This window comes from Tasmannia lanceolata, unplaced genomic scaffold (assembly GCF_043159265.1).
Source record: "Tasmannia lanceolata isolate RefF3 unplaced genomic scaffold, GAP_Taslan_0.1 ptg000016l, whole genome shotgun sequence".
In the NCBI taxonomy this organism is placed as follows: Eukaryota; Viridiplantae; Streptophyta; class Magnoliopsida; order Canellales; family Winteraceae; genus Tasmannia; species Tasmannia lanceolata.
The window spans coordinates 3,724,275-3,741,553 of NW_027518693.1; the positions used below are offsets into that span (position 1 = coordinate 3,724,275).

Here is a 17,279-nt window from a genome sequence, read left to right on the forward strand (position 1 = left end):
CCGATATATTTTTTGGTATAAATGAACAGAAAAATGATGATTCAAAGGAAATGTTTTTTGGGGCACAGCCTAACACTACGGTACTAACAGATGCATGGTTTAGATCATCCAAACAAGTGGGCCCAGGGGCGGGACTAATTTACAATTGGCTGCATTGGTCATCGTGGGGGGCCATGGCGCCCCCCTCATGCCCCTGAGTAGGCCCACTATATCTTTTTCCTGCAAGAAATACACCCACCTATCATATAAAATCTTCTTGGGAATAGAGGCATACCCGCCAAATGATAAATCCTTCCTTTTGTTTACCAGGGTTTAAACTTTAAATCGTTCATTAGCTTTGTCTAAAGGGATTCACATTTTTTGTACTTCACTGTGAAAAATCAATGCTAACAATTGAAATGGGGTTATGTATGTGTGATTGAGACCGTTGATCTTGTAGACCATCATGAGGTATCTTACATGATCTTGGTCCCACGTTTAATGTTTAGTTGAGACCGTTGATATCATAGACCATCATGAAGCAGCCCGCGTAATCTTGGTCCCATGTCTAATGTACCGTGCTCTAAACAAATGGGGCTTGATGGATCGAGGGGCTGAGAACATCCAAACAAAACATCAACAAAAAGTGGGCCCAACTAGTGGGTCTTGATGGATTAAGGGCTAAGAATATCTGATCAAAGCATCAACAAAAGTGGGGCCAACTAGTAAGTCACTGTTCAGATCGATGGTCACTTATCACATCCATGTTCGCACCAAAGAAGTCTTAGCATTTTTGTAAAGAAAGTGTAACATGAAGAAAAGTAAAAGCCAAAGATGTAGAAAGTCTGGTCTGTAACTGAGTATATTTCACAGAAAACAAAGAGAAATCACAGAAACTCAAACTTCATCCTTACCCATCGCAAAGAAAATAATTAGACCAACACATAAATTACCATTCATATGTGCCATAGGCTTCTTTGTTCTTCAAATAATTTTTTTTTTTTTTTAACAAAACTGCAAATTCCCAGAAGCTTGAATATATCATTACATGGCACTCATGATAACATAAACTTCAAGCAATAAATAATTTCCCAATCCTAGACTCACCATTTTTGTTACAACAAATAAGTAGAAAATCACATTGAAGTAGTCCACATATCCTGATTTTGCAGTGTCAGGAAGAAAAAAGAAAGAAAACTGCATATCTGTTGCCTCTGCCATCCTAAATCGCTTGGTGTCGACACTAAAATTTTCTGTTGTTAAAATGCTGACTGAGATTAAGATGAACCCAACTGTAAACAACCTTCTATTTCAATGGTGGCTGACCAACTACTTCAAAAGCTATTTATAGAGCGGAGATGTAGTGCTCAGACTATTAACCCTTGCATAGATTATGGCAAACATGTGAAGGAAAAAGCTTTTGCACGAATTAGGATGAGAACCAAGCTGTGATAAGGAACTAGGTTTTGAGGAGAATGATGTTGAAATAATTGAATGCATGCAAATGAGTGTGTGTTTAAGATTCTGGACTTTTCCGCTTTCGTTCCAATGTGGAGGTAAGTTCAGGATTGGCTTGATTGAAAACAGACCTGCATTATGCCAACAAGATCAATACTTGGAGGGAGATTGGTATAAAATGGCATTAGATTCATGCCAATAAGATCAATAATTGCTGGGATATCAGTGTAAATGGCATCAATTTCATATCAAATCTAAAACCAGGTAGATTTACCATTGAACTTTCATAAAAGTCTTGAAAATCTAGCATAATATAAATCCAAAAAATTCAAGGAAATATAATTGCTTAACAAACTCAAGAACAACATATGTCGGTCAAAACATAAAGCCTGGGTTCTTTCTAGTTATTTTCTCATTTGCTGGACAGATTCTTTCAATCAAAACTTAGAAAGTGGTTTTCCAAGAAAGACTTCATTGCGAACAATATCTAGTACTTGGAAGCATATACCGCCTCCAGAAATCTTTCAGCCTTAACATTTTGAACATCCATGAAATACAGTCAAACACAAGATTGATAAAGCTTTCTGATTTGAAGAATAAGAAAATGCTGAGGCTGTGAGATAGTATTTACCAGAAACGTCGGATATGGAAAAAGAAGTCGTAGTTTTTCAAGTCTCAACAATCATTTTTATTAAGGTTTTACATCCATAAAACCCTCAAGTCACGTTTCTCAAAAAACAAAACAAAAAAACATCCATAAAACCCAAAGCAGGCAAAAGTAAGGTTGTCAAATAGATACAACCTTCGTAATAACAGTTGCTAAAATAGATGCGTCACCATTACGTGGTGCCGACATGACCCCTCGTCTTTAAAGCATTATTAATATCTTAGAAGTTCTTATTTTTTGAAAAGATAGAAGAGAATAATATCATAGAAATGAGACAGGTCAAGATGTAACTGTTAAAGATAGCCAAACTGTATTGCCAAGCTGTAACACCAGACTATCATGGAATATCTCCCTGATATATGTTACGATACAAGGCACAAACCGACAGTAGAATACAGTTATAACTGTGATGAAAAATAACAGTTTATGCCAACATGGAGTATGTCGCAGAAATATAGAAAGAATCTATGTTTGCTCCTTTCTTGAGCAGAAGAAATGCAATAAATAATAATGTAGGTTTAACTTCCAGCAAAACAATGACTACAAATAAAATTTAATTTTTAGTAGTTAAAGGTACTCACCCACAAGTTGAGCATTTCTTGTGATGCTTGCAGAATATGGACAAACAAACTGAACAGACATAGCCCATGTCAATTGTCTTTTTATGGCAAAAACATCTGCATGTTTCACAGATTTTATCAGCAAATTGAAATAGAAAAAGGAGACAGAAAGAAGACTTCACAACACCATATGGAAAAACTTCAAAGAGAAATTCAACTAAAGAACGGAGAATATACACAAAATTGTACATATCTAAGTGCCTCACTTCTGAAGAAAAGGATTTGGTAGCGCCTTGGAAATGAGCTCAAGAAAAAGAATATCATAATATCAGAAGATAGTAATATGCACCTTATCGAAATTTTCTGAAGGAGCATGTTACACAATTACAGTTTGTAAAATACTAAAATCTATATAACTAGCATGTATTCTAAGGATTTCAATGATGACACATGGCGGATGGATGTAAACCATTCAAGTGAACCAACTTAGGAAATACAATTGAATGAATGACAAGCCAAATGAGACACTTACGAGGCCCGAAAATCCACCCCTGCAGGCTTAGGAAGTTGTAAAAAATTGCGTGACTGCAAATCAGTTGCAAACACAACCTGCACACTTTCCAAGAGTACTTTACCAATGATGTGATGAAGTAGAAAAGAAATCAATTCATGTGTCGACTAGAGTCCCAAATAATACAAGGGAGAAAGAAAAATGAATGGAGAAGAAACATGCTTAGTTTCAAATGTAAAACAAATTGGAGATGAGCAATATATAACTGGCGTTTGATGAAATATTATACATGTATTTTTTCTCAACATTAGAAAAAGGGGTTATAATATCTCATGAAAGATCTAACAGCACGAGATGCGCCATGAATTAGAAGTACTATCAGTCAACCAATTAAGGGTCAAATTCTACTTCCTTAACATTGATACCCTACAACTTGGCTGCTAGTTTATATAAAATTATAGCTAAAGTGTCTGTGAGACGATATGAGACAACACTAAACGAAGTGATTTCTCTGTTTCCAGGAGCTTTTTGTGGAGGGTAGACAAAATAGATGGTGTTCTCATAGCTAATGATATCCAGAAGAGTAAAAAGCCCAGATTAGGCCCTGTTCGTTTGAGATTATGACAACCGATTGTCAGCCCCAACCTATTATTGGGCTCAAAATTACATTTAAATTTGAGTCCAATAATAGGTTTGAGGCTGACAATCGGTTGTCATAATCTGAAACAAACAGGGCCTTACTATGACATGTGGTGGAGAGAAATCTTAGAGTCATGGACCTTTGAACTTCTTTATGACAAGGATGGTCTTTGGATGTGACTCAAGTGGATCAGTGAGCATGTTTCTCATCAGTGATATTCTCAATTTTGTTACATAGAAAACCGGTGGGATTTTTCGTGAGTTGTAGAGTTCAGACAAGGCAACCCTTTGCTGTTTACACCAGGGAACGAAGTGTGGAGTAGAGTAGTTAAATGAGTGAAAGAAAGGAGGTTAATTGAGGCTATTTGGGTAGGAAAGTCTATTCTCGCAATCTCATTGCTACAATTCGCATTTGATACTTCATTTTTTTAATGGGAGCCAGTTGCAAAAAGATAGAGAGGAAGCTTGCATCTTGGAAAAGAATTATTTACCATTTGCTAATCTTAGGCCATGATTGGCAAGCATGATTTCTTTCACATGGAACATTAGCTTACCCAATGGTGATAGAGGGTGGTAGAGGAAGAGAATGAGGGGGACTGAGTTAGTAGAGGGCACAAAACGGCTGAAAACAGGGGAAAAAAACTCCACTCAAAATACGATTTACTTTTGCGTCTAGGGCGTGAAAAGGCTGAAAAACATGGAAAAGAAAAAACTCCACTCAAAATATGATTTATCTTTCCCTATTTTTTAGCCTCTTCTCAACCTCTCCTCATTTCATGGAAAAAAGTTTCATGCTTGCCAAACATGGTCATAAGATAAAAATAAGGCTCCCCTTGGGAAATGTCTTTGGAGATATGGTTTAAGAAAGATATGGCTCGCTCGGCACACTATTTTTCTTGCAAAAATTGATTTTGAAAAGGGTACAAGGTACAAGGAAATCATGCAAAATTTCGATGGAAACGTATGGAAACAAATGCAAATGATATAATTTTAATATGAAACTTTAGGAAATACTAGAATAAACACAAATACACAGTTTGAAGCCATCATATAAGCAAGAAAACAAACCCTGATGGTTTAACAACGTCAAACACCAAGTGACGTGTTGTCATGAATGTCTGAAAATTTTGTGTATTTCACATGCAATTCATATAAATATTTATACATAATACACACACTACATTTCAGTGATTTCACATACAATTCATATAAATACGATTATGTAAAACATACTTATAAAGCATACCACTAATACACTTACGGTTTTGGTTTCGGTATGCGTTTTGGTTTCGGTATCTGTTTTAGTAGGGATGGAAACGGAAAAATTCCAATCGTTTAATGTCGTTTTCGGTCGAAATTTAAAACCATGACTATATGTCCATTTGGATTCTGATTATTCTCATCTTCGCTCATGGGGTTGCATTTTCTTTTCTTTTCTTTTTTAATGGTGAATGGTAAATTGCTTCATTAGAAAGAGACCGAGATGGTCAAGTACAATGAGAGAGCAAGAATTTACAAGGAAGAAAACTAATAGAATGGGCAAGACAAAATTAAAGGGGAAGAAAGTAAAAAATCTCAAGATCCTCCTTTTGAGCACCGGCCCTAGCCAGCTTGTCCGCTGCCCCATCAGCATCAGCCGATCTCCTGATATGGCGGAAGGAAATACTTGAAGAACCCACAATATCTTTAATCTTGTTGAAAAAAGGCTGCAGATCTACAAGGGGTAGATGAGATCCAGATAACCATCAAATGATGTTCAAGGAGTTCCCTTCAACTACTACTTTATTAAGATCCTTGCCCACAAGGAGCTTAATCCCTTTATGGACGGCGCGCACCTCCCCGCATTAGAATCAGTCATAGCATTAGGGCCTAAAAAGCCCACCTCACAACTCCTTCGGCATCCCTAAGAATTCCCCCAATAGCTGTCGGACCCGGATTTCCGAGGCTAGAACCATCAAAGTTGAGCTTTAACAAACCACTTTACAGAGGCTCTCAAACCTAAACAATCGATAGGCTCCTCTCCATGCTAAAACAAACCTTGTGCCACCCCTGCCATAAATCATAAGTAGACACAAACTAACAACTTGGAAGAGACTTGGCCCAAAAGATGGTAAAAGCCAACACCTTAGTAAATAAATAAGAAGCACTCTTTGCACTTCCCTTAAAGATCCTATCATTTCTCTCTTTCCACACCACCCAAATAACCGCGAGGAAGGAAATATTCCACAAAATCTTTCCTTTACTACACCAAGCCAAGGGACCAATTGCCAACAATCCAAGACATCAATAAGATCCTTACGGAAGACCCAAATAATACCGAATCTACTCAAGCTCCAAATCTCCCAGACCATTTTGCCGTGGATGAATATATGATTCACCGATTCCCCGTCTTGGATACACAAAGCACAATGATCAACTAACCCCATCTTCCGCTTCCGCAAGAAGTCCACCGTTTGGATATGATCGTGAATGGCCACCCACCCAAACACAACAACATGAGGAATATGGATGGACCAAACCCTAGCAATTTTAGGGACCGCAGGGCAAGCCACGAGGCGAGAGTTGAAAGATTTAGCGGAGAACACCCCCGAAGTATTTCAGACCCATACCCTTATATCATAGCCTCCACGCTTGAGATAAGTACCCTCCAATAATTCAAAGAGCCTGGTTACCGCATGGAGTTCCTTATCGAAGAAACTACGCCTGAAGGCATGAATCCACATCACCTGATCCTCTCTCCTCTCGAAGCAGTCTTTGACCAACACCTCCTTAGAAGAGGAAACCACAAACATATCTGAGAAGAGAGCTTTCAAGGGAAGAAATATGTGCATTTTCTACGTTCTTGTTCCTTCCACTTACTTTCAAAAGTTTTTCTCAACAGTAATTGCTTGTATTTTCATAGGCTAAAGTGACCACCATAAGGGCTTCAGATGCTATTCGTCATTTTAAATCTCCTCCCATGTGTCATTTTACGAGTCTCATTTTTATGACCCACCGATCATTGGTCGTGAGATTAATGGGCAGTACACATCATCTACATGCATACATTACTACATCCACCTCAAACTCCTCAAACTCCAGTTTTACTATGGATGTCACGAAACATCTCATTCAGTCATACCCCAACCATTATGTCAATTGCAGTAAGAACAAATCGGTCCTGGCAGCACCAATACTCGGGTTCTGATGGTCGAACAGCTCTTACAGAGGCAGGCAGCTTCTGATGACAATTTGATAGCCACCATGGATGAAGAAACGAACGTTCTCTACATAAACAATATATGGATGAAGTGGCTAGACTAAAAGAAATAAACAAAGTAGGGAGCAAATAGGTATTCGAGCAGAAGCCTGTAGGATCCATCGATAGGCACAAGGTCAGATCAGTGGCCAAGGGATAAAATCAGAGACATGGTGACAGCGATGGGAATTTTAGTCCTATAGTCAAGAGTATTACAATGATGTTCATCTTGGCCCAGGCCTTTTTGGAGGACTTGCAATCAGATGAATCTAAAGAATGCATTTCTTTGGGGTTGGGCCTATAACCCAATGGTTGAGGCTTTGTATCGCAACCTTGAGTTCACAGGTTCGATCCCAGCTTACCTACGCAAAAAAAAAAAAAACAAATGCATTTCTTTACCATCCTCAAAGAGGAGGTGTATATGGAGCAATCATTTTTTTAATCAAGAAAGAAATTATAATGTATATGGAGCAATCATAAGGGTTCAAAGTTTCAAACAGAATAAACGTATGCGTACCCCATAAAGGCACTCTATGGAACAGAGTAGGCTCCTAGAGTGTGATTTGACAAGCTCCAGTAGGCTCTCAGAAGCAATAGATATGGGAGACAATTTTCCAACTCTATTTGTCAAGCGTGCACATTCAGGTCTTGTTTTGTTCTTGGTATATGATGACGACAATATCACCATAGGGAATGACCGTGGATATTCAAAGACTCAAAAAAGCTTAAAAGAAACCTTTGACTTGAAGGATTTGGGGCCTCTACGCTACTTCGAAGTCGAGAAATCCAAGGATGAAATGTGATTGTCATAAAAAAGATATTCTCTAGATTTGCACATGTTCTGCATAATGAATTGCAAACTTGTCGATAGCCCCTCTATATACAATAAGAAGATCAGTGGAAAGGAAGGCAACCAGGTCAAAGATCCACACACTTATCAAAGCATGCCAGGAGCTCTTCACCATCTTACTCTAACCAGCCCAAACATCACATATGTTGTAAATCAAGTGTGTTAGTATTTGCATGATCCTCGAGAAGAGCACTACAGGTAGCTAAACGAATTTTGAGATATCTCGGAAGGGGTGTATCATAGGTTATGTCTCTTAAGAGAAGGTAGTTAAGGTGTGTGGTTACTCAGGTGCTAATTGGGCTAGAAATCCTAACACAGGCAAGTCTGTTAGAAGATATTGTGCATTGATGAATGATTGCTAGATTTCATGTAGCAATAAGAATAGGAGATAATAACCAGGTCAAACGCAGAAGCTAAATAAAGAGCCATGGCCTACATGGCCATGTAATCTTCAAAAGGTTCACCTAAGATCAGACCTACAAATACTGTAATGTGACCATGGTTTTAAATTCTGACCTGAAATCTCGGATTTCGGTCAGGACCGAAACCGAAATTTGGATTTCCCAGATTTTGGCTGAAATTTTTCGTTAAATTGATTTTTTTTCAAAAATATATAATTTTTCCGAAATTTCCTGCCCTCGAGCGCAGATAAGCTATCTGCACTTGAGGGCAGGAACCCTTTTCTCATATTAAAATAATACCTTTTTTACTGGATTTCGACCGAAATTTCAGTTTCGGCCTTTCATGATTGTGAGTTGTGACAACAAAATTGCCATCAGATTGTCACAAAATAAAATATTGTCTTTCATGTCTGGACCAATCATGTCAAGGGTCGTGAGTGCTATTTCATTCATGAAAAGATTAAGAACAGAGAAGTTTCTCCATGTTATGTTACAACTTACAAGTCAAGAACAAATTGTAGATGTCTTCACCAAAGGACTCACAGTCGACCACAACCATTATTTAGTAGGCAAGATTAACATGTCTCAGAGAACCTGTTAGCTTGACGGGAAATGTTATAATAGGTCAATTTTCATGTTAAGGGTATTTTTGTCATTTTGACTAAACCCTATATATATGACTAGCAACTGAAATTTTATTATTATGAACAGAACTGAGTTTTGACTCCACTTATTATCTCTCCTCTTAACTAACACTTTGGATTCATTAGGGTCTAGCTAAATTTGACATTGATTCCACCCCCTCCCTCGCAAACAAATCTTTCTTTATAGTGACTGGACTTGTGGTCCATTTGGGGATAGAAAGCAAGTTCTTCAAAAAAATTCCTCATTTGCAGTTATTAGGGATCTAAGAAAAGTGAAACAAGAGAATATTTGAAGAGAATATTACTCCCAGGGAAGCTCTTTACAGATATCCATGTATTTTATAGAAAGTTCCATTGCTCTACTAACCCCCAGGGAAGCTCTGTACAGATATCCATGTATTTTATAGAAAGTTCCATTGCTCTACTAAGCCATTAACATCATAATGATTTATTAAAAACTTTCAGACATACCAAATACCATGCGGACTGCCCGTTTGGTTTAAGATGGCAGACCAATGGCAAAAGGCAAAAGGCAAAAGCAAATTTGGTAGTCAGAAAGTTGAGTATATGGCAACAGAAGAAGCACAATGACTTCAGGAACATACCGAAAGATATTGAAACAATCCATCTGCTTGTTGGGGCTTCAGATAGACACCCCCTGTTATGTATGATGCCTGTAACTCAAAATCACATAGGAAATCATTAATGGTGATAAACTAGATGACCATGTTAATGACATACCAGTATTCAACCAAGTTTCTATCCAAAAAATACCACCTGTTGCAAGAAGGCAGAGTGTTGTGCTCCTACAATACATGAATCTATAGGAACCTGCAAGCAAAGTGATAACATCCATAAAGATTTCACAGAAGCAATACGAAATCGCAATGTTCAAACTGACAAGAATGGTATTGGTAGATCGTTAAACATCTGGAAATGATTTTTTTTTTATATATTTTAATATTAATTTGAATAGTAAAACATCTAGAAATGATGTTCCAGAATAACCATAAATCGCAGCAAACTAAATTTACCGCAAAGATGACTAAGATATTTACTTGATAGATGGCAGATTTCATGAAAAAGAAGAATGAATCAAATCAAGTATGCAAAATTCGCAGCCACGCCCTTAACTCAAATAGGTTGCCAAATTGTAACAGTGCATGATATCTATCTGATTTGAGTCTGTCTACACATTATAAAGAAAACAAATTCGAAGCACTTCACGGAAAATTTTAACTGGGAAAGAGTGGTGCAGTTTCAGCTACTGGAACAGGTTTAAATAATGGTTACTAAATGCCCACCAGGTTCATATTTTGCAGTAATTTCATGCAATGCCTAATGTCAACTCCACAATGGATGTCTAAAAAGTATTAATGAAAAATATGTGGTCAGATCAAAATTTTCACACTCCAAAATGACACGTGTTGTTCCCTTTCACAAGCACATTGAATCCTACTACTATAAAGCCACAACTAATATTAAAACTTCATTGGGCATAAAAAAATTCAAGAAATTTCTATCACGAAGCATATCTTGTTGATATTGTGAAGCACACACAATATCATCAATGTTTATTTATGACTTCATAGCCTACCACAAAATGTGAAGAAACACTTAGAAGATACACATACCTTTATTTAAAAGACAGGTTTAATGAACTTATGCCGTCATCATTTTTGCAATATTTGAGAACCCAGAAGTGTTGAAAAGTTAGCTATAACCAAGTAAGATGCATAAACATACTCGCAATCTACAAGTCATTACTACTGATAATGATTAGGAATTCGATTGAACTCATAAAAGCTAATATGGTAACATAATTAAGGAATAAGGCTTGTCACGGAAAAGAAGCGCCTAGCATCTAGTTGCTACAGAATAATATCAATAAAAATTATTACCCAATCCGCAGACATCAATTTCCAATAGGGCCAAAAAACACTTCATTAACCTCCCCAAAATCATTTATAAGCTCATCCAACTCCCGTCGTCCCTGAATTACAGAACTTCGATCAAAATTTGATTCAAAGGCATCTTGGGTGCGTGGGTGTGGGGTGGGGGGGTCCATCTAGCAAATTAATCCAGTCCTACTGACTCGAAGAAAAAACCGTTCAGTGCTAAAGATATCACCAACTGAGAAGCCCTGTAACACTTTTCTTACTAAGGCCCATCTGATTTTTCTTTTCCTTTTTTTTTTTTGTAACACTTTTCTTACTAAGGCCCCATCTGATTTTGTTTCTTTTTTTGAATGGCACTAAGGCCCATCTGATGATCCTGAGCCACTACCTTTTGGCCTGCAAAAGGACGCTTAAAAGAGAAAAGGTTCCACATTCAGCAAGAAAATCTCACCAAATAAGAGGATTACGATCATGGTATGGGGGAATTTTAGGGCATGGCCCATCACAGCAGGACCAAGCAATACTTTTGCTTCCTCTTTATTTGCCAATATATTATACGTATGGACACCATAAATTCATCAAAAGTATATATGGTATTGCAATATCACTGTCTTACAGAATCCCTAAAAGATCTAGGTCAGTTTGCATAAATACAAGTAACGAAACAGTGAACATATTAAAGCTACCCTCAAAGGAAAAGGAACGAAGGAAAAGACAAAATGAGTAACTTTTAGCTTCCTCGGGCATACATTACCATGGAACGCTGAGCTGAGAATATTGCATTCATTATTGCGACGTATCTGCCAAGTCACCCTTTCAGAGTAGAAACTCAATTGAAAAAAATTGATATTGGTGTAAGCAAAACATGGAAAACATACTGTTCTGGGCCATCTGGAGATCCCTGCAGGCATAAAATCTGTCACTGGTTGTTAGTTGAAGGTCCTGATATAATTTAATGACAGACAAATGTCCGTCAAAAGTCACAAAATTAATTGCTACATGTGGAGAAACAGGTTTTCAGGCACATAAAAGTTTAGAGAAAGTATATCAAAACAAGAGGATGATTAGACAATCAATCCTCTAGAAATAACTCAAAAGGATGAAAGGCATGCAATTACCATCAAAATTATATTCATCTTTGCTTAAGAATTCATTCACGATGATATCAACTTTGGATAAGATGTATTTAGCAAACTGAATATGCCATCCCTTAAGAAGAATCCCTCTCCCTAATTTTGGCATTGTAGGTTGCTACAGTGGCCATTCACTGGTTTCATTTACTTTTACTGTCATAATTTAGTACTTTTGCATGATAAAAAACAAAGCATGGAAAGCTACGCTCATCCTTTAGGATCTTTATGCATACTTGAGGAAGAACAAGGAGGCTAGTTAGATTCCTTGGCAGATAAACACCAAAAAAAGGCTGTTATTTTACTTCACTTCATGCCATTAAGTACCTTGCCTATATTCCGAGAGGCTACTACTTCCTTTTCTTATGTGGGTAGCACATATGGTTCCAAGGTTTTAAATTTTGGTTTCGGTTTTGAACGCCACGGAAACGGAAAAATTTCGGTCTCAGTTGGAAATTTAGGTGGAAATCTTGTAAAGTCAAGGAAACATATGCAAATGATAGAATTTAAAGATGAAACTTCATGGCATGCTAGAATAAGCATAAACAAACACTTAGAAACTATTCATAATGGTTAAAAACATCGAGCACTTAGTGACATGCCCCCGCGGCACATGTCTGATAATTTAGTGCATACTAAATTTTAAATGTGATTCGTATAAATATTTATAAATAATACAGGCACCACATTTCACAGGCAATTCATATAAATATAATTATGTAACACATACTGCTATAATATACCACTATTACACTCACAATCTTGGTTTATGCATTTCGGTCGTTTCGGTTTCGGTGGGGATGGAAACGGAAATATTTCGGTCGTTTCATGTTGGTCTTGGTGGAAATTTAAAACCATGTGTGATTCCTGCCAAGTCTACCATGCTTTTCTACCAGTCATCTATCTAGTGGAACTTTGTGGAGGCTGTTAGAAATGGGTGATGTGGAATGGAGGATGTTTTGATGGCAGTTGTACAAGTAATATCGGCCATGTTGGCATTGGTGGTGTACTTAAAGAGATGACCTTGGTTTTATTATTATGGCTTTCTCAAGTCCCATAGGCATTTCTAGAAATTCAGGAAATTATTGGAGGGATTAAAGCTTTATGTGAATCATTATTGATCTTCCACACAAGAAAAGGGCGAAAAATTCCTTTTCTTGTGTGGAAGATTAATAAGATAAGTAATCCCTCCGCTGTTAAGGATATGGCAGAAAGAAATATTTGGAAAAGAGCTCTAGTATAAAGATCCTCATTGCGTTTTTTAAATTTGATTTGAATGAAAAAAAATAAAAAATTCTAGTGCTAGTGAATACTAATAAATGAAATAATAAAATACAAAATAATCATAAATTAAGAAAATAATAAAAAGGAAAATTAAGTATTCATATAATATTAATAATATAATGTTATTAATTATTATAACATGTTAATTAATATTAATACATATACACATAATTGTTGTTATAATTGAACATAATTGTTGTTATAATTGAATAACTGAAATTGAAAAGGATTCATTATTGAAGGGAATTGATAATTGATACTGATTAGTATAAGTCGTGTACCGATTTTATTTTTTTATGCCATTAACGAAACAAGATTGGAGATCCAAATCCAAGAACCGCTCATGAATAGGCACCTTTAGGTGGAAGGGGATTATGCGCGTGTGGTTTATTTAGCTACTTGTAGGAGCCCTAGGCCTTGGAGATTGGCTAATCTCATTTCTCATATCAGATACATAAGTTCCCAAATGGCTGTTTCTATCTCTCATATCTCCTACCTTGTCAATGAGATGGCTAATGAGCTTGCCAGGGTGAGATTAACAGGGTCTATTGTTGTTTCAAGCATCGTTTTCCTTCTTTTAAGTGCAGTTTAGTCCCTGTTGGGCATGATAGATATCTATGCCCGGTTTAAGGAGGAGCATTGAGATCCGTCATCTTGTATTTTTATTTATTTATTATTCAATATTTTAGTGAAAGTGGTATTTTTATAATTAACAACTGCGATTTAAGTAATAAATAATAATATAACCCTCTCTCTTCCTTTTTTTCGCTCTTCTTGTTCTTCTTCTTTGACTGGCATAGATGGGACAATGCTAGATCGGCAAATTTTATAATGTGATAAAAATGATAGTGATGTTATGACATGCTGGTCTCCACTTATGACATGAAAATGATTTTGGTGAAATTAAGGCACCAAGAATCGCATTTAGTGCGGCAATCCTTAATGTCATTATACAGCCAAAGTAAATGATGTGGGAGAATCCTCCAAGGCATCAGAACCTATTTCTATCGATGCCCTTTCACCTTCTAAAGAACACCATTCCATGGAGAACTAGGAGGTGAATTCAATGGTGGAAACCCAACCAAACTATACGATGATCTAATGGAAGTTATATTACAGAGTAGAGTAGTCCCAAATTTACATTTAGAATGCAATTCTCATCATATTAGACCTCTGACTTAGAGACGGCCCCTCTTGTTTCCAGAGGACATATAAGATCCTATTGCTAACTTACTGTCTCATGTAGCAAACCAAAGAAAGACTACGGAAAACCTTGGCAGAGAACAATCTAGAAGGAAAAATCGTATAACTCCATTAAAGTAAAACACAGTGATTAGGTAGGTCTGAGCATTCAAATGGAAATGAAAAGGATAACTCACTCTAGGCTGCGGATGGAGTGGCCCGGAACGGAAGACCCTCTGTATATCTACAAGCATCTGAGTCAATCAAAACAAAATCCCCAAAGACAAATAGAAACATAAGGGATTTGCTAGGGTCCATCGCAAAAGGCATTCCGCGGCTGGTCTGTTGCACGTCACGAGGTGGCTGGTCTGACGTGCGACAGACCATCTGCGAAATGCCTTTTGCGATGGACGCTAGCAATTCCCAAAACATAAATATAGATGATAAAGACAAAAGGAAGTGTGAAACAACCAATTACTCAAAAAAGCTTAAGCTATTAGAGTTGGTGTTATTTAATCGTTTATACTTCAACATTCCCCCGCAGGTGTGGCCCCTCCATTTTTTTTGGGTTGGATGTACGCATGGATTTTAAATATCAAGGAGTTGTTGCGTTTTGAACCCAGGACATGTTGTGAGCAACAGCTATGATACCATGTGAAACAACCAATTACTCCAAAGTCAAAGAGGCTTAAGCTATTAGAGTTATTGTTATTTAATCATTTATACTTAAACACTCCCCCTCGTGTGTTGCCCCTCTTTTTTTTTGGGTTGGCCATACATGTGGATTTTTAATATCAAGGAGTTGTAGGGTTTTGGGTTTTGAACTCATGACCAGTCATGAGGCAATGTGAAACAACGAATTACTCTAATAGCTTATAGTGTTATTTAATCATTTATACTTCAACACTCCCCTTCACGTGTAGCCCCTCTCTTTTTTTTTCAGGTTAGCCCTACACGTGGATTTTTAATATCGAGGAGTTCTTGGGTTTTGAACTCATGACCTGTCATGAGACGACAACTACGATACCATGCGAAACAACCAATTACTATGAAGAGCTTAAGTAATTAGAGTTGGTGTTATTGAATCATTTATACTTCAACACTCCCCCTCTTTTCTTTGGGTTGGCCTTACACATGGATTTTTAATATCAAAAAATTGTTGGGCTTTGAACTCGGAAGGCAACAACTCTATACCATATGAAACAACCAATTACTCCAAAAAGCATAAGTTATTAGAGTTGCTATCATTTAATCATTTATACTTCAACATGAACCATCAAAGGATACAGCAAAGAGCTAGAGACAACGACCCGGACAGTAGCGAAGAGACATTCCCAGCTGGCGAATGATCCTCCTTGCTCAGCCGTCGATCTTTTATAACGAATTCCTCAAGTTTCTGCAGTGATTTTGAATAAATTCCTGGCATTTTCCCATTGCCAGAATTCTGGGTTGTTGTGGCAGTTGAAGAATCGTAAATGTAGTCGGAGGAATTGACTCCGGTGGCGATGACAACTACTTGGTTGAGTTGATTCAGCAGGATGATCGAATTCAGAAAGGCAAGAACCTGAAAGAAAAAAGAAATTGAAATGAAAAATTGATGAGTTTTGGGGTTTTGAAAAGTGGGTGTAAGGAATTTAGAAGGAGAGAGATTTAGGGTTACGTGATTGAGGAATTTGGAGAAAGAAAGAGGGTTGCTGTTGTTGTTGTTGTTGTTGTTGTTGGTTGTGGTTGAGGCTCCCCAGAAGAAAGGGTTAGCGTCAAGGAGGACCACCACTAGACTAACATCATCTGAAACAAGAACAGAGAAAAGGGTAAAATGGGAAGAAAAAAAATACAGATAGAGAGAGAGAGAGAGAGGGAGGGAGGGAGGGAGGGAGACCTGTATAGAGCTTTGCTGCAGGAGTTGTTGATGCCATGAAAGAGAAGAAGAGGGCTCGAAGGTTGAGGAGGAATGTAATTTGTTCAGAATTTTAGATACATGTAGTAACAAGAGATTTTATATGGTGTAAGCCCATACAGTATTTTTGAAAAATACTGTACTATACACTCTTACACCGTATAAAGACTCGTATATAAAATGGTGTGTCCACTGTATAACACTCTCAATATTATAGTGGATTTCACCTTTGATTGATCTGAGCCGTCCAGTTGACAGGCCTTGCTTTGGATCTTCAATAGCACAAAAATGCGGACAATTTTATGGTCCTAACATTCATTGACATGTAAAATTTATATGGTCCACAAAAAACCATGATGGGGCATGCCTAGTTTGAAGATCCAAACCGTTCATTTGGATCACCCCGATGTAAATAGGTTGGTTTTGTAGAAACCAGTTATAAGGGCACCACAAGTGGGTCCACATCATCCTTAGTGCAATTATAATGGCACTGAAAACATTAGAAGCAAATGATGTGGATCCAATGGTGGCACCCTTGTGACCAGTTTAGTGCAAGGGTGCCTGTGAGTTTAGCGTCCCTCTCTACAGAAACACTATAAATCGAAGGGTTAGGATCATGATTTGGAGATTTTTTTTGGGGCTGACATATTTACATTGGGGCGATCCAAATGAACTGCTTGGATCTGAATGAACCATGTTAGTCTTCAAACAAGGTAGGTCCAACTATTTTTTGAAAAACATATGTGAACAATGGAAACTATATTTCCACCCCTTTTTCTTCCCAGGTGTAGAGTAAAAGGAGTAGTCATAAATAGACTAGAGGGGCATGGCCCAATGAAGAAAATGAGGCGAATATATCACTGCCACGGGCGTCATTCAAAAACTCCAATAGCATTTAGTTGTAAGTGTCTCGAGAACTGGCCATGTTGAGGAACATCTTT

At 37.4% G+C, this 17,279-nt stretch overlaps 1 protein-coding gene across 2 annotated transcripts; it reads right to left on the reverse strand.

The window, feature by feature from the left end:
• Window positions 1-866: 866 nt before the first annotated feature.
• LOC143848271 (basal transcription factor complex subunit-like protein) lies at window positions 867-16,459 on the reverse strand. Of its 2 annotated transcripts, none has more exons than XM_077357172.1 (11): window positions 16,321-16,459; window positions 16,102-16,229; window positions 15,729-16,005; window positions 14,639-14,685; window positions 11,724-11,746; window positions 11,600-11,645; window positions 9,725-9,778; window positions 9,553-9,621; window positions 3,197-3,273; window positions 2,686-2,781; window positions 867-1,568 (listed from the first exon to the last, which is right to left on the reverse strand). In XM_077357172.1, exons 1-11 carry the CDS (start codon window positions 16,355-16,357, stop codon window positions 1,496-1,498), a joined length of 927 nt encoding a protein of 308 aa, XP_077213287.1. In that variant the 5' UTR covers window positions 16,358-16,459; the 3' UTR covers window positions 867-1,495. The 2 variants fall into 2 exon arrangements, with proteins under 2 accessions (XP_077213287.1, XP_077213286.1); XM_077357171.1 differs by having other exon boundaries at window positions 11,724-11,761.
• Window positions 16,460-17,279: the final 820 nt, after the last annotated feature.